Source organism: Furipterus horrens, unplaced genomic scaffold (assembly GCF_987537825.1).
Source record: "Furipterus horrens unplaced genomic scaffold, mFurHor1.1.pri manual_scaffold_7, whole genome shotgun sequence".
NCBI lineage: Eukaryota > Metazoa > Chordata > Mammalia > Chiroptera > Furipteridae > Furipterus > Furipterus horrens.
Genome location: NW_028327177.1, coordinates 110,384,057 through 110,406,220, shown reverse-complemented (window position 1 = coordinate 110,406,220; position 22,164 = coordinate 110,384,057). Strand labels below are relative to the sequence as shown.

The 22,164-nt window shown below is 46.5% G+C and overlaps 1 protein-coding gene across 3 annotated transcripts in view; it reads left to right on the top strand.

The window, feature by feature from the left end:
• Positions 1 to 22,164, top strand: part of MRAS (muscle RAS oncogene homolog) — a 57,085-nt gene that overhangs the window by 33,595 nt on the left and 1,326 nt on the right. For all 3 annotated transcript variants that reach the window (XM_090284278.1, XM_090284277.1, XM_090284279.1), the window contains 2 exons: positions 16,341 to 16,494; positions 17,941 to 18,040. In XM_090284278.1, the coding sequence (XP_090140404.1) occupies positions 16,341 to 16,494; positions 17,941 to 18,040 (254 nt within the window). The remainder of the gene's footprint in view (positions 1 to 16,340; positions 16,495 to 17,940; positions 18,041 to 22,164) is intronic.

The following is a 22,164-nucleotide window of genomic DNA, read 5'->3' as shown; positions in this document are numbered from 1 at the left end:
GAGAGCAGGCACTTCATTTTATTTACTGCTATATCTTCAGCATCTAGAATACTGCTTGGCTCATGGTAAGTCCTCAATAAATGTGAAATGAATGAATGAACGAATCCTGAACAATATATGTGCAGTCACAGGTTTGATGTGCTAGCTGTACTATTTCTAACACATATTCATATAAATATATATATTTATTAAAATTAAAAACTTACAGCTCTGGCCAGGTAGCTCAGTTAGTTAGAGCATCATCCCAGTACACCAAGGATATAGGCTCAATCCCTGGCCAGGGCACATACAAGAAGCAACCAATGAATGCATAAATAAGTGCAACAACAAATCGATGTTTCTCTCTCTCTCTCCTTCTCTCTCTCTCTCATGTCAATTAAAATTTTTTTAAAAATTTAAAAACTTACATTTATGAACTTTCTACAATTATCTCATACATTACCCAATTCGAATATATGTGAGGTCTGTCTGGAAAAAGTCCAGCCATTGTTCATATAACAAGAATGGTTTGTATGACATTGAGATAACCTGGCAGCCAAGGAGAGTGGACTGGAATGTGCATGCGTGAACAATGACAACTTCACTGTACCAGTCAGTGGGGGTGGAAGATGCTATTGAGTGAGCATGTATACTGTTTGGTCATCGCATTCAAAATGACTAATGTCATTCAAATAATTCAAAAGGTGACAGTTATGGGCAACTGATGACTGGCAGCTTCATCATGACAATGCGCCCACTCATGCATCGTATCTTGAGCTGAGGTTTTTGGTAAAACAGCAAATCACCCAGGTGGCTCAGCCCCTCTACAGCCCAGATTTGGTGCCCTGAGACTTCTTTTCCCAAAACTAAAATCACCTTTGAAAAGGAAGGGATTTCAGACCGTCAGTGAGATTCAGGAAGATATGACAGGGCAACTGATGGTGATTGGGAGAGCTGTGTGAAGTCCCAAGGTGCCCACTTTGAAGGGGACTGAGGTGTCATTGAACTATGTACAGTGGTTCTTAAATCTTCTTTAATAAATGTCTCTATTTTTCATATTACGTGGCTGGAGACCTTCTGGACAGACCTTGTACCTTGGGATAGACTGAATTAGAGGAATGTAAACAGGTTTCTTGATTATAGGACTTAACTTTCTGTATATGAACATACATTGCAAGCATATTGGTGGAATATATTATCTTTAGGATTTCCTAAAGGGACCATTTTCTGTCCATAATGTTAGGCTATTTCTACAGAAAACATCCTGAAAAAAATTGCATGATGGATGTAAGAGAGTAACACCACGCACAGTATATAGTTGAAGATCAATAAGTATTATTTCTCTCTACACCTACATAAACTTTTAAAACTTTTTAAAAAGTTAACTTATGGTGTTAGATTTACTTCGAGGGGAAAATTTTTCCTCAAGGGTGGTTTTGGGCAAGGTTTTGTGATAACATTTCTAGCAGTAGCATCGGGGGAAGGGGGAGGAAAGCATGGCCAGACACCACTGTATAAGCATGAATTTGGAAAGCCTGTGTTCTGAAGCTCCTGGCCTCCCCTTAGGTGCCACACTGCTACTCCTACCGCCAGTGTCAGGCCTGACTTAGGGCACTGGCCACCCAGGCCTGCCTCAGGAGAGATGAGATTCCCACTCTTAGGTTAGCACACTGCTCCACTCTACTAACTGTTCTATTAAGAAAAGGGAGGCTTAAAACATTGCAGCTAAGTATTAATTAGTCCAGCATTTAAAAGGATGCCCCATATTTTGGGAACTTGAATCAAAAGCTGGTTGGTTAGGCCTGAGTGTAACTCTGACCCCTTCTGGGTCTAAGCTCTTCTGGTGGCTTGCAGCCCTGGGATGGACAGGACTTTCCATGGGCATCCAGAGCCCTGTGGTCTTATTTCCCTGGAGGCCACACCATGGAGGGGGCTGTGGGGAGGCTAAGCCTGGGACACCTTCCAAGTGCTCTGAACTCTGGGGTTTCTCTTCTTTCAAACTTAGAAAGAGCAAAAACATGGTAGCAGGATAATGCTAATGATAGCGGTGATGATGATGATGATGATGGGAGGATGATAATTATGATGACAATAGTGATATTTATTGGGCAAGTACTGTGTGGAAGGTCAGAGTTAAGCACTTCCCATATGCTCTCTTTCAGTCCGCACAACACTGTTTGGTAGCTTCTGGTGTTATCTCCATTTGTAGATGGAGAAAATAAAGCACAGAGATTCAAAGGACCAGCAATGGTTTGAACTCCCCTTTGCCTCCTATACAGGCGGTCTCCCACCTCACACAGCTGATCCCTGTGCCGTTGGGAATGGGAGTTGAAATAGGGTAGAGGAGCTGGGGTGTGGCCTGCATTGTCAGGACCAATAGACAGATTCACCTGCCCTTCTTCCTCCTTGCCCAGGGGCTCCAGTCCTGATCTGTATCTCAGATCAGAGACTCATGAGCTTGATCAGGAAGCCTTCCCTGTGAGAATTACAAACCTGTTTCTTGTTTTCTTTCAAGGGGACTCATTGTCCTAGTCCTCCCTGAATCCAAGAGATAGGAGATGGCTGACTTCAGGGGCCAGCAGCCAGGCTCTCCAGCACCTGTGAGACACCCAGACCTCAGAGCAAATCCGCTCTGAGTTCTTTCCCACAGGGGTCTGGGACCTTTGTCTCACCTCTTACTATTAAGGGCCCAACTTGGGGAACATCTTCTCACCGTCAACTCCCCACCTCGGCTGTGGAATTGCATTAGCTCCTCCATCTCCCAGTTCTCTGGCCCTCTCTCCTGGGCGCTGACTTTGGACCCTCCTTTACCCTAGCTTTTGGCTGTACCCCAGTTCTCAGGCTTCATGAAATCAGAAAGACCTGAGCCTTAGCAGAGTCCTGGAGGGGTTTATGTATGTGTGACTGGCTTATTTCACTTAGCACAATGTCATGAAGGTTCATCCATGTTTTAATATGTGCCAGAACTTACTTCCATTTTAAGACTGAATAATATTTCATTGTACGTATATGCCACATTTTGTTTATCCATTTATCCAGCAATGGACACTTGGGTTGTTTCCACCTTTTGGCTATTGTGAATAATGCTGCTCTAAAGATGGATGTACAAATACCTGTCACAGTGCCTGCTTTCAATTATTTTGTCTTGGAGTCCTGTGTGACTACTTTTTCTGTTAGGTTGGGGCTGGGAGGTGCCTGAGTTCTGTGGTGTCAGCCCCCTCACTTGCCACTGAGGAAACTGTGGTGCATGTGGAGAAGGGACTTGCCCAGGGTCAGACCTAACTAGAGACAGAGCCGAGCCTGGGGGCTCTTGACTCTGCCAAGCACACCCCCCATCCTGTCGTGCTACCTCCTAAGCTGGCCCAAGTCTCGGGCTTGCAGGGTAGGTTGATGGTCAAATCTCCTGCCCACTTATAATAAGGGCAGGTGTTTCTGGGCCTTCACATTCATATACCCCCCCCCCCCAATTCCACCCTCTGCCCAGCCAGCCTCTGGAACCTTTCAGCTTTCTTCCATCCACAGAAAACAGCAGGGGGCCTAGAGACTCCAGACACCCATCTCACCTAGGGGCTCTTTTGGGCCCAGCTCTGCAGCCACTCTGTCCCCAATATCCACAGCAGGGGCTCAGTCTTTGCAAAGAGCAAAAACCCTGGCTCTTCTCCTGCACCCTCAGAAGCTGGGATGTTTCCACTCTGGCTTCTGCCCAAACCTCAGACACAAGTGCTGTTGTCTTCCCGGAGGAGCCTGGACCTGGCCTTCCCCGAACACTAGAATCCACATTCTTTCTGGGGAGAGGGAGGGGAGGACGTTGGAAGGACAGTGAGAGGAAAAGGAACATTCATTGAGAGTTTTTTCTGAGGAGGGTTTTACATGGTGGGCTTCTATGCTCAGCAGCCTGCAAGTCAACTGCAGAGTAGACACTTCTCCATGGCTCCAGGCAGGAGTGGGGTGTATCCTCCCCTTTCCTGCTCACAGTGATGTGAGAGGAATTTTCCTCTTTTCTGCTGGCCTGAGGTCATGACGTCCAGTCCTGCAGGTCCCTGCCTGACCTTTTACTCTGGTTCCATCAGCCGTCACTGCTTGAATGCTTCCAGGAATTTGGAGCTCACTGATCTCAAAGGTGCCTGGGGCAGTGCTTGCTGGTAGGACGCCCTTCCTTACATTGAGGCCATATCTGCCTCCCAGGCTGTCTTCCACTGTTGTTCCTTCTGCCCTCACGGCAATGTCAGCAGTTAGCAGTGGTCAGACTATTCTTGAAGGCCAGACCCAGTGCTAAGGGCTTTGCAAATACTATTTTCTGTCATCCTTGTAACAGTTCCACCACATTGAAGTGTACCACTTTGCAGGTGAGCACAGCTGCTCTTTAGCCAATATGCACCAGTACTACTGTACCAGTCAATAAAATGGTGAAATACTTCCATACCATTGGAAAATTGCTGCCACTACTGCTGTCTTGTGTCCCCAAGGGCCCCAGTGCCTGTCTAGCAGTCCTTTGATTGGGGCTGCAGGTGAGGGCAGTAAGACTCAGAGTGGGGAAGTAACGTGTCCAAGGTCACACGGCTGATTAGAGTCCTGTTTCCTCTGACCCCACAGTCAAGGATCTTAATCTTCCTCTGTGCTCACCTTAGCCCCACTAGGCAACCTGGGAGCTGAGGGAGCCACCATTAGGCAGTGACCTAGAGTCAGCTCAGCAGGGCTGAGTGAGGAAGGTGGAATGCAACATGTGCCCTCCCCCTTCAAAGTCACAGCACAGCCTGGGGTCATTAGAAGCTTGTCAGCACCCAACAGCCCGGGTGGTTTTCCTCTTACATTACTGACAGTCAGGTCCTATATTCCTGCAGTTCACTTTGGGCTTTGCCCTAACTTCAGAATATCATGTGACCAGTTTGGGCTGAGTGCTCCAGCCCAGTAGGTTTGAGATCTCACCTTGTGTTGGATGATGTCGCCGGCTCCAGCCGCAATGCTGGCTCCCCAGTTTAAGACAGGCGGCTGCCAGGAGCTCAGTAAAGCTCAGACCCAGACAGGCTTGGGTTTAAATTGTGCCTCTTCTGCTGTAGCGGTAGGAACCTGGTCTGGTCACTAACCTTGCCCTGCCTCAGTTTCCTCACCTGTAAGATGCTGGCTGGTCTCTTAGAGTGGTCGTGTGGTAGAAATGAGATTATAGGTCAACACTTTGCCTCCCTGTTCCTTTCTATGCCGCCCCCCACCCCCAATCAGGCTGCCATCTGTCCCTGCATGTTCCTGAGCTCCTGGTTACACAACTGAGAACCCCTGCTGACCTTTCCCCTCTTTCTCCTCTTCCCTGAGAGTGACATGGGGGTGGGGGTGATGTCCCAGGCTCCTCTAAGAATCCCCCAAAGCCATGGTCCATCCCCTGAAAGAATGTGCACCCACACATGCAGTTTGTCCACCAACTCGGGATTCATGGGCCTAACGAAAACATATCCCAAGACCCCCTCACCTCACCCCCAGCTGCGTCCCCAGGGGCAGGTAGTCAGCGCTTCTCCCTTGATATCATCTGAAGTCAGTGTTGGCAGATTGTGGCCATTACCAGAAGGAATCTTCCCATAGCACCAGGGAGCCAGCCTCACCAGCCACTGGATTTTAGCTCCCACCCTCCGAGAGTCCCCAGTGGCTTGGCTCTCTCTGCCCTGCCAGCACTTTGGAGAAGAAGAAAGCAGCTCTTTTTCTGGGAACAGCACATGATCAATGCAGCCAGCCCTTCCCCACGGCACCCAGCCTACTCTACCCACGCCCTTACCCAGAAAGGGGAGTGCAAGTTACAGTGATAAAGAGGCCTCAGGACTTTTGATGCTCAACTAGGTGGCATTACTTCATTGAAGTCTTTTCCTAGGAAGGACACAGGCTTCCCCACCTGACTTCTGTAAAAGGGACACGTCCCTCTGCCTCCCATGGAGGATCTGTGCATTAGAGTCATAGACAGCAGGCATGGTCCTTGGAGGCATTATGCCTCTAGAAATGATCTCTATTGTACTTCACCCTGAAGAGTACATTATAGAAGTTAAAATACCAGTTTTCAGTGATTTCCCTTAGAGCTGGCCTGGGCTATTTGAACACAATAACCGCTTTTGGTGTAGCATGCCTATGATTTGTCTATTTGTCCTGCAGGTACTTTTTGAGCTCTCATTGGGTGCTGAAGCTTTGAGGAACCCTCCCTTTGGGCCTCCACCCCATGGTAGGGAGCTGAGCCAGGCCGGGAGGCACAGACTTGGGAGATGCAATGGCACACACAGTAAGAAGGCTGGGCCCTCAGGAGGGAAGGCACACTGGGGCCGGCTCGAGGCCAGTTGGGAGAGTACACTCTAGTTGGAGGTCATGGCTTGGGCACAGACTTGGAATCAGGACACAACCTGGGTGGTTCTGGGGGCCACACCCACACACTTTGGAGGGAGAAAAAAGGCCGAACCATCTGGGGCAGCTAGGCCTTGCAGACACAGGAATGTCCCCCTTCCCAATGTTTGGCCTTGAGCAGATCCCTTTAACTCCTTGAGCCTCAGTTTCCTCATCTGGACTAGGGTCCAGTAACACCTTCTTTCCAAGGCTGTGAGGAGGACCGAGGGCACATGTGTCCGAAGCCCCTGGCACTGTGCTTGCTGTCAGTAGGAACACAGTGGGTGGACCCCTACTTTTAGCCAAAGAGCTCAGACCATACCCTGGGCTGCAGGCCGATGTCCGATACCCTAGACCCCGTGCTGGGGTTTGCCTCTCTCTAGAAGCCCTGGAGAAGGAGGGGAGTGGAGGAGGAAAGGAGGGGAGAGGAAGAAGGATGGAGAAGTGAGGCAGAGACACACGCTGATGACTCCTCCTTGCTGGCCACCTGCCTGCCTGAAGCCCCATCCACAGCAGCATGTGGAGTTTGGCTTCTGAAATCCACAAGATCCAAGAGCAGCCCCAGGGTTTCTACTTAAATCTTCCTCAGCCACACTGCTGCCCCATCAGCCTACAGGTGGGAGGACTGGGGCAGGCCAGACAGAGGTGCACAGTGCTGACTCCAGAATCTCTGTTACTCTCGTCTCCCTCCTTCCCCAGCCTGGCTGCCTCTCTCTCTCTCTCTCCCTCTCTCTTTCTCTCTCTATCCTCCCACCCCCACCCCCACCACGCGCAGGCAGAACACCTCTTCTCCCACAGTGACTAATATTTTTGGGAGTCATCCTACCTTCATGAAGCAGGCAGGGGGGATATAGGCAAAATCATAATTTCTTAAAAGCATAGCTGCCCATTATTGTCAGCCTTGCCCAGGATGTCCTGGAGGCAGAGCTGCTGACAAGGGGCCTGTGGCCAGGCATTTACAGGTGTATGTGTGTGGAGGGGACAAGGGGATGGGACCTCACCCCGGCCTGGGCCCAGCTCAGCCCCCACCTCCTCCTCCCTGGTTGAAACTGCCCTCCTGGGGCCCAAGGTTTGGAATTTCCAAGGTGCCCTCAACTCTTCTCCCTCCCCTTGGCCCCCACAGCCCTTCCCTGTGTCCTGTGTCCTTGGTGTGCCCCAATTGCCCTTTTCTCTCCATCTCACACACACCTGTCTGCCTCCAGGGCCTCCCTGCCTCCAGAACCGTCCCTCTTTGGCTGCCAAACTCTAACTACATCTCTCCCTTCTATGAACCTTCAGTAGCTCCCCAGTGCCCACAGAGCTCCAACGTATTAGTTTAGCAGCCAGGGTCCCCAGCCTCTGTTGTTCCTGTCTCCTCTTTCTATTCCCATTCCCCATCCCAAACCTTTTACCCCAGCACCCCAGCCTCCTCTCTGCTCTCCTTTCCAGCCTCCAGGCCCTTGCTCATGCTGTTTCTCTGCCTGGAAGACCTTACCCCTGGCCCCATCTCTTCATGTCAGATTCGTTCTTCCTTTAAGGGCAGGATTAAATGTCTCCTCTTCGCTAAAACCTTCCATTATCCTTCCAAGCTAAAGAGACCATCCTCCCACCCTTCCCCAGATCTCTTGTAGTATGTATCGTTTTCTGTTTCATATTATTGTTTTTCTTCAGTCCAACTGGCCTCTAAGTACCTTAATAGCTAGATACATCTAGTCTTTTTTATTCTTTTTATTTTTAATTTTTAATATATTTTATTGATTATGCTATTACAGTTGTCCTACTTTTTCCCCTTTGCCCCCCTCCACTATCTATACTAATAATCATTGGCCTTTTCTCATTCCAAATGCTGTCCTTTTTTTCTTTGATAAGAATTGGTAGAGGATTTTTTTTTATTGGTCCCTTCAAAGAATCCATTTTTTAAAAATTTATATAATAGAATACATGATTTCTTGTTTATTTTCAGTTACAATCTTGAAATTATTAAACAAAGATACATAAAAACAGAATAAAAAGTTTTCAAATAAGAGAAACATAGACAATGCTAAAAAATACAACAACAAAAAAGGCTTTAACATTAATCAGACTTTTCAATAGTTGACTTGCAAAATGTTTGTAATGGTCATCACAAACAATATTGCTATGCTTGAGGCATAAATACTTTTTACAATACTTGCAAAAATATTTTGATAAGCAATTCATTTTAGATGCATAGAACCTAACAAATCTTTTTTTTCCTACTTGTCAAAGGAGCTGTATCTGTCATTGTTAGAACTGCCTTTAATTTGTGTTTGAAATTTGTGAATTTTCAGTTGTAAAGACTTATGCATACATGTGGAGATTTCTGAACGCCTTTTTATTTGTTCTGACATTAACTGCGTTTTGAGATTTCTAATATTGTGTCCTATTTTCACATTGCTGTTCAGCATATGAATAGTCTGAGCACTTATTCCTGCACTATTCAAAATTGTGTAGGATATAACCACAGGCCATCTTCTGGTATTCTTGGCCACATTATATGTACATATCATTGGTCCAGTGTCAATTCCTGACTTTGTTTGGTTATAATATATTTTGCCAGGTTTTAGTGAATCAAAATTTATGGCATCATCAAAATGCATAGTCGAAACTAAAATTACATTTTTCCCTTTTTGGGTATATGAGATACAAGTGTACAATCTGCACCAAAAGCAAATAAGTTGATTTTTCAAGCTTGGTTTTAGAAGACACAAATTCAGCAGGTTGTTGGGGTTTATTCTTACAAACAGTACCTCCATATGAAAGTTTCGTATTTTTAAAGTTGGAGATAAGATTTATATCAGTGAACCAGTTATCTACTGTGATGTTACATCCTGATGAGTAAATGGGTCCTGCAAGTCTCTTGATTACATCTGCTGGTTCATTACTAATCAAGTAAGGACCTTTGGGCTGCTTACCGGCATATGTTTCAAGGTTTGCTGTGTAAAGTACTTTTGAATCGACAATAGCAAAATTTTTTACACCATATTTACTGAGCTTGGACAGAATATATTGTCTAAACCCACATTTGCCTCTAAATCCAGGTAACATTTTGCCTACTGTAATATTCTGTCCCATAGAGTAACATAATTTACAATTTTCTACAAATGCTGAGAAAATGTCTCTCACAGCTGCTAATCTGTCCACTTTCAGGTGTTCTATGTGGCTGTTTGTCATCAAACTTGATACTATTATGAAAAAATCTAAATCTCTGTAAAGATATTTTAAGTCTAAAAAATTTAGTCCTGCTGCCATCTGTAGCTCATAAATCCTGTAAATTTGGCTGATCACTGTGATATAAACCAGCTAAATATAAGACACCTAAAAGTGCTTCCAATTCAGTTTTGTCTCTTCATTTAGCATCTCTCTCTCATGAAAACCGGCTCTAGATAGAATCGATGCATTTATTTGTATATAGTAAGATTAGATCTAAAATATCATTTGTGATAAAGTAGTTCCAAGTTTCAAGTTCTGTCTTGGCAATTTTTTGCATTTGGCCAAACTAACAGAAGTTGACCCAATATATCCTGTGGCTGTTTTCTAATTTGTCTTCGTATTGGATTTTTCCTCCATTTTGATTCTTTATCCTTTCTAAAAACATACTTTTCATTCATGTCTAATTCATTTTCACTAGAAAGACCTTGCTCAGTATCTGAATCTTCTCCACATAATTTTCATCTTCTAAATCATTTTCTTTTTCACATTTGTCTATCATTTTCTTCACTGAACTTTAATGGAATTCGCTGAAGTTCTTCAACATCTCTTGGATTACTAGGGGCTGTGCCTCTGGACACTGAACTGGGGGTTGCCTGTGAAATGGTCACAATGTCTTCGTCCCCTCCACCCTCATAAAAGCTCTCTAGGGCGATCTGCAGGTCCCAGCTGGCTGACTCAAGGAAGAAGCGAGCCCAGTCCTCCTTGGTGCCTGTCACGGCCACGAACTCCCTCAGCGTCTCCTGCCTCTCAGCTGCCATCTTCGCCTAATATGTCTGCCCACTTTCTTAATTTCTAACTTTAGTGATGATTTCTTATTTCTTAGGTTTTATTTATTTTTCCTGTTCTAGCCTCTTGATTTAAATGCTTACCTAATTTTCAGTCTTTCTTGTTTTCAAAAGTACATTTAAAGCTATATTTTTCCTCTGAGTATCACTTTGGCTTCGCACCAGAGGTTTTGTTAATGTTTATTGTTGTTCATTTCTAATTTGCTTTCCCCTTTAACTGGAGAGTTATAAAGAGAGGTATAGATTTTAAATTTTTCAAGTTGATAGAAGTCTTCTATACTCATATTTCTGCTAGTTTCTTTTTCTTTAAATATTTTATTTATTTTCAGAGAGAGAAGAGAAGGGAGGGAGAAAGAGAAGGAGAGAAACATCGATGTGTGGTTGCCTCTCTCATGTCCCCAACTGGGGACCTGGCCCGCAACCAGGCATGTGCCCTGACTGGGAATCAAACTGGCGACCTTTGGGCTTGCAGGCCAGCACTCAGTCCACTGAGCCACACCATCCTGGGCCTTTCTTTCTTTTTCTAAAGCTGCTACTAGCATAAACATAACCATACAGATTTTTTTTTCCACCTGACAAACAAGAAACTTCTGAGCAGCAAGTAGCTAGCCAGATGAATTGGTTCCAATTAGAGCAACATGATTCTGATTAGTTTTCTTTGTTTTTTTTTTTAAGATTTTTGTTTATTTATTCTTAGAAAGAGGGAGAGAAGGGAGAAAGGAAGAGAAACATCGATGCAAGGCAGAAACATAGATTGGTTACCTCTCGCACGCCCCCAACTGGGGACCTGGCCTGCAACCCAGGCATGTGCCCTGGCTGGGAATCAATCCAGCGACCTTTCAGTTCCCAGGCTGCCATTCAATTCACTGAGCCACACCAACCAGGGCTAATTTCTAATCTTATTGCATTATAGGCAAAAGATGGCTTATATGATTTCTGCTTTCTGGAATTTGTTGAAATTTTTATTTATAGCCTAACATAAAACCAATTTTTGTATAGTTTCATGTGTATTTAAAAATGCTTATTTCCTATTTGAATGTAAAGTTTGTTCTCTCTGTTTCTTATCCAATTGTCTGTCTATCTCAAAGGGAAGCCCGTTCAGTTTTCCCACAATGATTATGGAATTTGTCAGTTCCTGTTTTTAAAAATAATATATATTTTAGGCAACATTCTTAGATGCTTAGATTTGTGATTTTGGCACTTCCTGATTTTCCCATTATAAATACCCTGGTTTGTCCTGTTTATTGCTTTGGCTCTGAATTCTGTTTATGGATACATGTGGCTGGCATGTTCTTTCATTTTTTTAATCTTTCTGTGCCATTTTGTTTTATGTGTATCTTTGTAGTAGTAGACAAATGGATTTTTTATTAATTATCTTCTTTTTTGAGGCATAGTTGGCATATAACATTATATTAGTTTCAGGTGTACAACATAATGATTCAATATTTGTATATATATTGCAAAATGACCACCACAATAAATCTAGTTGACATTTGTCATTATACTTACTAAGAAAAAAATTTTTCTTATGATGAGAACTTGTAAGATCTACCCTCTTAACAACTTTTGAAGGTACAATACAGTATTTTTTTTTTACTGTAGTCACCATGCTGTAAATTATATCCATGGTTTATTTAATTTATAACTAGAAATTTGTATCTTTTAACCCCCTTTATCCTTTTTGCCCTCCCCTCTTCACATTCCTTTCATCCCTGCCTCTGTCAACCACCGATTTGTTCTGTGTATCTGTGAGCTCCTGACTTTGGTCTTGGAGATGATTTTGGATTTGACACCAAAAGCAAAGGCAAAAAAAGCCATAAACATGTGGGACTACATCAAACTAAAAAGCTTCTGCACAGCAATGGAAACCAACAACAAAATGAAACAGTAACCTACTGAATGGGAGAAAGTATTTGCAAATGTATAAAGGACTCATACAACTCAATAGCAAAAGAAAAAGAATAAGACCCCAATTATAAAATGGGCAGGGGATCTGAACAGACATTTTCCCAAAGAAGACATACAGAAGGCCAACAGGTACATGAAAAGGTGCTCCACATCACTAACTTTCAGAATTAAAATCAAAACTACAACAAGATATCACCTCCTATCTGTTAGAATGGCTATTATCATAAAGACAAATCACAGATGTTGGCAAGGACATAGAGAAAGGGGGAAACTTGTTCACTCTTGGTGGGAATGTAAACTGGTGCAGCCACTATGGAAAACAGTATGGAGGCTCCTCGAGAAATTAACAATAGAAATACTATATCCAGAAATTCCACCTCTGGGAATGTATCTGAAGAAAACGAAAACACTAATTAAAAAATATATATGCCATGTTCATTGCAGCTTTATTTACGATAGTCAAGGCATGGAAACAGCCTAAGTGTTTATTCCATATATATATTATTTATCCATAAAAAAAAAAAAAAAAAGAATGAAACCTTGTCATTTGCAACTACATGGTTGGATCTTGAGGGCATTATGCTAAGTGAAATAAGTCAGAGAGAGAAAGACAGATACCATGATCCTCACTTATATGTGGACCCTAAAAGAAAAAAAACGAGCAAAAACACAACCCCTACAAAAACCTGAGTTCAGGTACAAAATATCTATTTTCAGAGGTGAATTTAATTCATTTGCATTTATAGTCATTAATTATAGTTAGATTTATTTCTGCCATCTTATTTCACGTCTATTTAACTTTTGTGTGTTTTGTTGAATTGGTCCCATTTACTTTGTTCTGTTTTTCTTTCTAATTATTAGAAAGTTCTGAGTTTTATTTCTATTCTAGTGGTTATATATATATATATATATATATACATATAAACACATACAAACAGATACGCACACACATATATACACACAAATGTGTGGGTGTATACTTATATTTTTCTAACAGCATTTGGATGTAATCCCAAATGAGGCAAGAACTTTCATAGTAACTTACTTTTCCTCAGCCCTCATCCTCACCTATGGATCATCATAGATTTTATTTCTAAATTGTCATTCATTCTCTTCAAATTGTGTAACTATTTATTTAAACTTAACTCTTACATTTTGCTGTTTGCTTACCATTATTTACAATACTCATCCTTTTTTATGGATTCATTTTCACTTTGCTGAAGTATATCCTCCAATAATTCTTTTAGAAAGCATGTGTAATATAATTTTTAAGGCCGTCGATATCTGAAATGACTACTTTTTCTTTCCAGAGGGTCTATTTTGATTTTCAGCTCCCTACCAAGGCTTTTTTAAATATCCTAGGTCTCTAGATTTTGTTTTAGATAATACACATTTAAAATATATGAACATTCAATTATAATATCACCTTAATATCTTCTGCTGTTCAATGCAGGCCTTCCCATTCCCACTTCAGCCAAATCTGTGCCATTTTCTCTGTTCTGTTGACTGCAGTTCTGAGTGGGATTTATTTAGGAAAAAAGGCTTCACTCCCTCCAGGCAAACATGCAGTCTTCCCTCCCCTTCCCTGGGAAGTATTGAGGAAACTGCCTCAGTCTCCCCTACTGGTCCTCAGCCATAGATACTGTTTTCTGAGCCCCTTCATTTTACAACCAGACCAAATAACTCCAGGGTGTCAGAGCTCGAAGGACCTGAGGTTCAGGAGCCCTTCCCCTCATTTATTATGTGAGGAGTACAAGCCTGTGTTGAGAACTGAGCCTCTCAAACCCTGTTTTCACCCATCCTCCCCATCGTAGTGTATGACAGCTCCATTTATTTGACTTCTGCCCAAACAGCCGTTGTCCTCGGTGACGTTCTCTCTCACCCCCTACATCCCACAGCTCCCTCTGGAAAGGCCTGCTCCTGTTGGCTCTGTCTTAGAAAAGGACCTGAATCGGGTCACTTCCCACAGTATCCAGCCCACCACCCCTACCACCCTGTCCAGCCCTCCGTCATATCTTGCTGGATTACGCACTAACTTCCTCCTAACCCGTGCCTCTGCTTCCACTCCTTGTCTGTGCTTGTCCAGAATGCAGGGTAAACTTTTCAAATGTCTTTCATATCATGTGACTCTTTAACCCAGAGTCTCCAGTGACCTCTGTCTTGCTTGGAATGAAGTAAGCCTTACCCTGGTGCAGCAGGCCCCCAGTCCTGCTCCCTCCACTCCCCCAGGCCATCAGGCCCACCCTTGCTCACCTCCCCTCCCTGTGCTCCCTCTGCCTGGAATGCTCTGCCCCTAGGCCACATGGCTCTCTCCCTGTCATCATGTAGTCACTGCTCAAATATCATCTCCTGCAAGATACCCTGCTTCCCTATCCAAAATGACACCAACTTCTGCCAGTTACCACCAACTAGCCATAGTGTTCTTTATAGTATGTACTCATCTCCATTAGAAATTGTATTATTTATTCATTTGTTTATCTGTCTCCCTGCTAGATCATAAGTAATTATGATCTGTAACCAGCTGTTCCACTGCCTCCAGGGAGGGAGAAAGTTCAGTCTGGTCAGAGAGTAGAGTGAGCTAGGAGCAAGGATTTTGCTTCATTTACCCCATATTGATGGCACCTACAACGTTGCCCAACGCATAGTAGGCTCTCAAACATTTCTTAAATGAATGAATAAATAGATGATCAAAATTGGTTAGACTTCACATTCATTTATTCATTCAACTACTGTTCAGGTACCGTTTGTGCCAGGCTCCATCTGGGTAGACAGGTGACTCACACAGACCAGGTCCCTGCCTCTGGATGCTGACCATCTAGCCGGGGGCCAGTTAAACAGGTAGCAAGAGCAGTGCCAAGAAGGGTCTGTACAGAGGCAGGGAGAGTCATCGGGGCTCAGACAGCAAAATGCTGTGGGTCAGAGTCAGCTGCCCAGGCAAGGGGAGTGGGGAGAAGGAGGGTTTGGGGGAAGGAGTCCCAGGCCCAGATATGGGGAGAGGGCCCCAGGCGGGTATAACAGGCTTCCAGCAGACACTCTTGCAAGGCTTCTTGGTGCCAGGCATGGCTCTAAGGGCCTTAGTTCATTAACTCAGAGCAGCCCTGGCAATCCCCATGTTAGGAACAGAGACACAGAGGAGCGAGCTTGCCCAGGGTCACACTCGGAGTGAGGAGCCAGACTCAGCCTAGAATCTGGCTCCCAATCTGTAACCAGCCACTGCACTGCCTCCAGGGAGAGGGAAAGTCGGGTCTGGTCAGAGAGGAGAGTGAGCCAGGAGACGGGAAGAGGCTGGCAGTGGGCAGGGGCTTGGAGGACGACTTCACCTACCCATGGGGCTTCAGTCTGCAGAGCTCAGGCATGCATTTCTGAGAGGCAGCCCCACCCCAGCTGTGGCTGTGGTTACAGGCCAGGCGAAGAAGCATTTTATCTCAGAAGGAGAGCAGGGCTAGGAGTCCATGGGCTCGGGCAGTGAGAGGGGATGGATGGTGGGGAGACCCTATGCTGAGACGGTTCTCCCAGCTCCCCACTCCAGCTTCCAGCCCCAGCTCCCCCTTCCCACCATCCCTGTAACATCCTCGTCCTAGGAGGTAAGTGACCCAGGTTCTCCAGGCGCCGCTCCCTCCCTTTAGTCATCCTGGTATCTGTCCACACAGGGGCTGAGGAGCCTCCTAACCCAGATGGCCTCTCCCTGGGCATATCCACAAGCAAGCTGTCCTCCCTTGGGCTGCCAAGTAGAGGCACAGAGGAGGAAAGGAGGCTCAAAGTCAGGGAACTTCCCCAGGAACCCCTTTGGAAGGGCTGCAGCAGGGATCCGAGCCCCGGGCACTCACCAGAGGGACTTGGAGGCAGAGCTAATCACAGACTTTATGAGGCTCTTCTGTAGACAAGAGAACTAAGGCCCAGGAGCACCATGGGTTGGGATCAGTGGGTCCATGAATAAGTCAATCAGAGCCTCACACTGAGTTATGTGAGGCCCCACCAGGACCCTCACGGCATAGCCCAGGGAACTTGTGTGGCTTTCCTGGGGACAGTTTGGATTGAGCCACCGAGAAGACACAGGGGGCTACAGGGTGGCTGGTGACAGCCCTGACCGGCCCCCTCCTACCCCAGTTCTGGACACAGCTGGGCAGGAGGAGTTCAGCGCCATGCGGGAACAGTACATGCGCACCGGGGATGGCTTCCTCATCGTCTACTCCGTCACAGACAAGGCCAGCTTTGAGCACGTGGACCGCTTCCACCAGCTCATCCTGCGCGTCAAGGACAGGTGAGCACAGCTGGGCCAGGCTCCCCAGCTCTCGGCTCAGAGCAGGCTCTGTCTGTCTGTCTGTCTGTCTCTTTCTGTCCCTCTCTCTCTCTCTCTCAGGTTTTCAGGTGAAAGGTGAGACATGGAGGGGCAGAGCTGAATTCAACCTTGGTCCCTCCGACTCCTATCCTCCTATCCTTGTTCATTCTACAGGATCAACAGCTTCCAAGGCTTCCAGGGGTCAGCCCCTCCCATCTCTCCCAAACTGTCCCCGCCAATGAATTAAGGAGTCATGAGTAACATCTGTGTTTCTCAGCTCCAAGTTAACCCATTTTTTATTACAAAGGGAATTTTTTTTTCTCCAGTATACATTATAATTGGTTAAATCGCACTTGAAAGTGAGCCCCAGTTAAAGGCTCATTTTTTTTCCTTAGCATTATATGGAGCTGGTAAACAATTTGGAGTCTGTTTTAAGCCTGACTAGTTTTGTTTTTTTGTTCTATTTTTTTTTTCCTTCGGTTAATGGTACCTTAAAGAGACAATGTAAAGAAAGTAAGAAGGGAAAACTTGGAGCAAATCTCAGTAAATTCCAAAAATTCAGTTAACACCTACTCCAAAGGCAAAATGTTAATAACTTTACAAGATAAAGGGATTACAATTCTCTCTCTTTCACACATCCACACACACACACTCTCACACTCACACACATATACACAAACTCTAAAAGAGAAATGTGGGTTAAGCCCCTGACTGTAGGAATCTCAAAAGAGAAATATAAATGACTCAGATGCACATAAATATTTAACCTTCTAGCTAATCAAAGAAGTGCAAGAAAAAATAATAAAGTACCATTTTCACTTGTCCAGTTATAATTTTCTTAATAAAAATAGCCAGCGCCGACGATGCTTCCGTGAAACTGGCATTTTATTAACTTTTGGACAGCAGTTTGGCCACATATGTCAGTGGGAATCTTCAAGGCAGACATGCCTCCTGATCCTGCCCTTCCTTTCCTGAGAGCCTTCCTTACTTTGCAGCTGCCATTCATTGAGTGCCAACTGAGTAACACACCCTGGCCCTGGTGTTCTTCGCACATCATTACTGATGCCCACAGCAGCCCTGCGTGGTTGGTGCATCAGGAGGACCGAGAGATGGAAGGAAGCAGGTCTGGGAGCCCAACCCCTGGCTCAGCAGCCCCTCGGTGCACTCATGGACAGTTCTGAGCCAGGGGGTTCCCTGGAGGACCGCTTGCTCACCTTGCAACAGGCCTCAGCCTTTAAACCAAGACAGCCAGTAGCCTTCAGGCCCCTTTTTCCCCACCTGGAGAATTGAAACAAGGACTCAAGTCAGCCCCAGGCCACTGGGGAGGCCACTGCTGTGAGCTGTGTTCTTCCTGAGGTTTGGCTGCACCACCCTCACTAGGGGTGGGGACAGCGAAGACTGACTGACTGCTGTTTCTTTGTTTCCCAGGGAGTCATTCCCGATGATCCTTGTGGCCAACAAGGTCGATTTGATGCATTTGAGGAAAATCACCAGGGAGCAAGGAAAAGAAATGGCGACCAAACACAATGTAGGTTTTGTGTGTGTGTGTGTGTGTGTGTGTGTGTGTGTATTGGGGGGTGCCAGGGCATGTATAAAAGTCAATACCCCTCACTCCTACAGTCTTGTCTGTGTGAATGGAACTCAAGCCTCGTACATGGTGGGCTAGGTTCCACAGAGAGGCTTAGCAGGCACGTGCGCTGTGGGATACTTTGTGAAACAAAACAACAGACCAGAGAGGAAGCGCCCTCTTGATTAGAGACTAATATGTGGCACAGGTACCTTCACAGTGGACTGCAAAGTGTGACATATAAGCCCCCTCCTGGCCCCTGACACAGCAGATTTATCTCTGGGCCGTGCAGAGGATTGGGTCTGTCCCACCTCTGAGCCCGCTGCCTGATAATGCTCAGAATCCTTGGATCAGCTGCCATTCGCTGAGCCCTGCTCTGTGCCGGGCATTGTGCTGGGAGGAGGGGGTGGGGCACTCCTCTCAACCACACATTGAGGTAGATTCAATTATTTCCACCTCACACATTGACTCTGTCTTTAGTTCACTATATGCCCCTTTGCCATCTGGACGGTACTGGGTGCGGTCCCTGGACTTCCCACCTCTCCCCACATCGGCACAGCCTGTGCCCCTGGCTTCACTGGTCAGTCATGCAGAAGTCCATCATGCTAGGAAGGCTGCAAGGTGGCCTCTGCGCTCTGCCCAGCAGGCCCAGCTCTGTGAGTAGAGGAAGGGGGCTCACTGAGAGGTCGTTCTGCTTGTCTCTGCCTTCTGAGTTCATTCACATACTCACTCCACACTCCTAGGCCCTGGGAAACACAACTCCTTTCCTTCTAGTGACAGTAACAGACAATAAACAAAGCAAGGTAGAGTGTGTCAGAGGTGACATGTGCTGTGGGAAAAGAGTAAATCAGGGAAGAGGGTTGGGACTGCGGGGCGGAGAGGGTGCTCCACCTATTAGGGTGCTCAGGGAAGGCCTTGCTGGGAAGGGTGTGTGCCAGTGAGGACTCAGAGGAGGAGAGGGAATAAGCCCTGAGGGTATCGGGGGAAGGAATGTTCCAGCAGAGCCACACTGCAGCGGGGAGACTGAGGAACAGCAGGAGGCCTGTGTAGCTGGAGCAGGAACAGGAGGGGGTGAGCAGCAGGCACGTGGTCAGGGAGATAATTTAAGGCCTTACGGACTTTTACTCAGCGTGAAAGGGGAAACCTCTGAAGGGTTTGGAGTGCGGAGTGATGTGGTCTGACTCATGGCTGAACAGCTTCGCTCTGGTGGCCGAGTTGAGAGTAGCCTCGGGGGGGGGGGGCACGGGTGGCAGCAGGGAGACCAGTTAGGGGCTGCTAGAACCTGAGTGCAGGCTGGCGTGGGCCCGTGTGGCGGCGCTCGTGCAGGTGGGGAGAAGGGGTTGCCTTCTGGATGTATTTCTGAGAAAGCCGACAGAATTTGTTCATAGATTGGGTGTGTGGGGGTGAAAGAGGAAAGGAATCGAGGATGACTCCAAGGCTTCGGGCGTGAGTCACTTTCAGGAAACTGGAGCTACAGTGACTGGGCAGGGGGAGCCTCTGGGAGCCAGTGTGTGGGGAGACCAGGAGCTTGGTTTAAGGTCTCTTGAGTTTGAGTAGCCACGTAATAACCCAGGGGAGATGCCAAGACAGCAGTCAGCTATACCAGGCTGGAGGGAAATCAGGGAAGTCAGCGGCATGGGGAAAGAATTTAAAGCCATGAGCCCCATGGGAGTGGCTACACACAGCGGGGGAGCCCAAAACTGGGGCTGGGACACTCTGTCATGATGTGGGAAGCTGAGGAGGAAGCAGCAGAGGGGACTGAGCGCTCGGTGATGTCTGAGGACCAGAATTCGATGTCACGGAGCCAGGCAAGGAACATGCCTCAGAAAAAGAGATGATCAGCCAGGCAGGGTGCTGCTCAGAAGTCTCTAGATGAGGCCTGGGAGCTGAGCACTGACTTAGCATTAGACACAGGCCCAACATCCTGGGCAGAGGGAGACCTAAGGGGCCATTTCCACTCTTAGTCTTGAACTTCATACAGTGACCTGAAGAGGGTCTGCTAAGGCCTTTCACAACCCCCTTCTGTGTTCCTCCCAGCAGCCCTGGGTGAGTGGGTGGGGGCAGCACCAGCCCCATTCTGCAAGTCAAAGTGAATGAGACACGGGAGGTTAGGGGCTTCCAGGGGCCTCACTCTGGTGAGTGGTGCCTCCCACCCACGACCCCAGGTCTCCAGTGTCTCAGCCAATGCTTCTCTTAAAACCGATGTTGCCGCCTCATCTATCATTTGACCAGATACTCTGCAAGCTACTATCGACAACATCCTAACTTCAGAGCTCATAGAGCCAGTTCCTCTTCAACTGACCAAGGCAGGTGGCCCCACCCAGTGCCGGAAGGTGGCATTTCCTAGCCCTTCAGGGGAGTCAAATGTGACTACTGTTTACTGTAGGGTATCCCTTGGTTTAAGTCTTGTTGCTACCAAAATCCTAGAATTCAAAGAACCCAGATAACACACATCAGCATTTCTTTAGTGGTAGAAGCAGGACCCCCAGAAAGAAGGTGGAGGGTGTCTGGGGACCTGGGGATACTACGATTCATGTACTTCTGAGTGAGGCGGTGGACCAGGTAGCAGTGGTCTGAGGCTCTGGAACCTGGGACTTACTGACCTGGCAGAACTATAGGACAGGAAAGGGCTGCAGGTAGGCCCCAGCCCCAGCTGCAGGTGCCTTCCCATTTCCCCTCTGGGTGTGCACAGGGAAGTGTGTCGTCCTGGCCTCATGAGGCCACATAGAACTCTGGTACCAGGTGTACTGGCACACCTGCCACACCTGGAAGAAGCTCCAAAGGTGACCTCAGTATCCCCACCTGTCCAGGGGAGGCCAGGCGGGAAGTGGAGCATGAACCTGGTTCAAACCTTGAATCTCCACAGTGTGACCTTAGGCAAGTATGTCACTACTTTTAGCTAATTTTCCCAGTTGCAGAATGAAGATACTTGCTTAGCTCAGAGGGTTAAGGTAAGAATGAAGGGAGGTCAGGGGTGTTGAGACCTACCTGGGAGGCCAAAGAGCTCTCAGACATTGCAATGAACGTCCTTACATCTGATAGCCTGTGAGGGAGGGCAGTTTGCTTTCAGGGTTATCAGAGGCTCAAGTATTTGTCAAAGGAGTGTTTCAAAGGCCTGGTCCATGCCCTTTGTGCTCTGCTCTTGTGTCTGATCAGCTACAGCAAGAGCCTCCTCCTGCTTGATGCCGCAGCAGCAGGTGGGCATCTGCTTTCTCACTGTGATAATGGATGGAAAGATCTTCTATGATATGTTTGCAAATACTCCTCCAGAATAATAGTTTGCTGCCCCCACCATGTGTTTAAAGTGCTGATCATTTTAATTCTATTTACTGTGCTTTTTTTTTTTTTTCAAATGTGTTATAATGAAATGCCTTAATTTTGTAATGAGGAAAAATTTAGGAATATGCCAAAGTTCTTCAGTCCAGTCTCAATTGGGTAACCTCCATCTCATCTGGGGAGGCCTGAGCATGTTGTGTGATCCCCGCCCGCTCTTCACTCACGGGAGTGAGCCCTTCCTGACTCTGTGGGGTCGCTGTTATAGGAGAGGATGAGCATTCAGGACTGTGCCCTGACCTCATGGGGCCTTTGTTCTCATCCCTGTGCCAGGCTTGGTGTGGACATGGGCCTCACAACCCGTCCTGCAGGGTCACCTCAGCCACATGTCCCAATGTGCTGCTGCTTTTCAGCCCAGTACTGATCACTGTGCATTTAACATGCAGACACAAGCCTTCTGTAAACATAGCTGAGCTCGGAGCTCATGGATACAGACCAAACAAGGGCTGGGTTGGGCAGCCTTGTTGGGGTGGGAAGTTCAGACAGGCCAGGGGTTGCTGGGGTTCAGCGTTCAGCCATGGCGCAGCCTCACCTAAGCTTTTCCCACCAGAGTCCTCTCCAGAGGCCTGGGAAGAGGGGCAGAAGTCCCCCCAGGACAGAGAAATAGACCTCAGAAAGAAAAATGCGTAGAATCAGAACGTGTTTTAGTGTGATAAATGAAAGTCTTTAGTCCTCAAGTATATTTTAAAAAACCATTTTAATTCTATTTTTAGGGAGCTATTAAATATCTCTGGCTAGAGAACAAGAGAAAA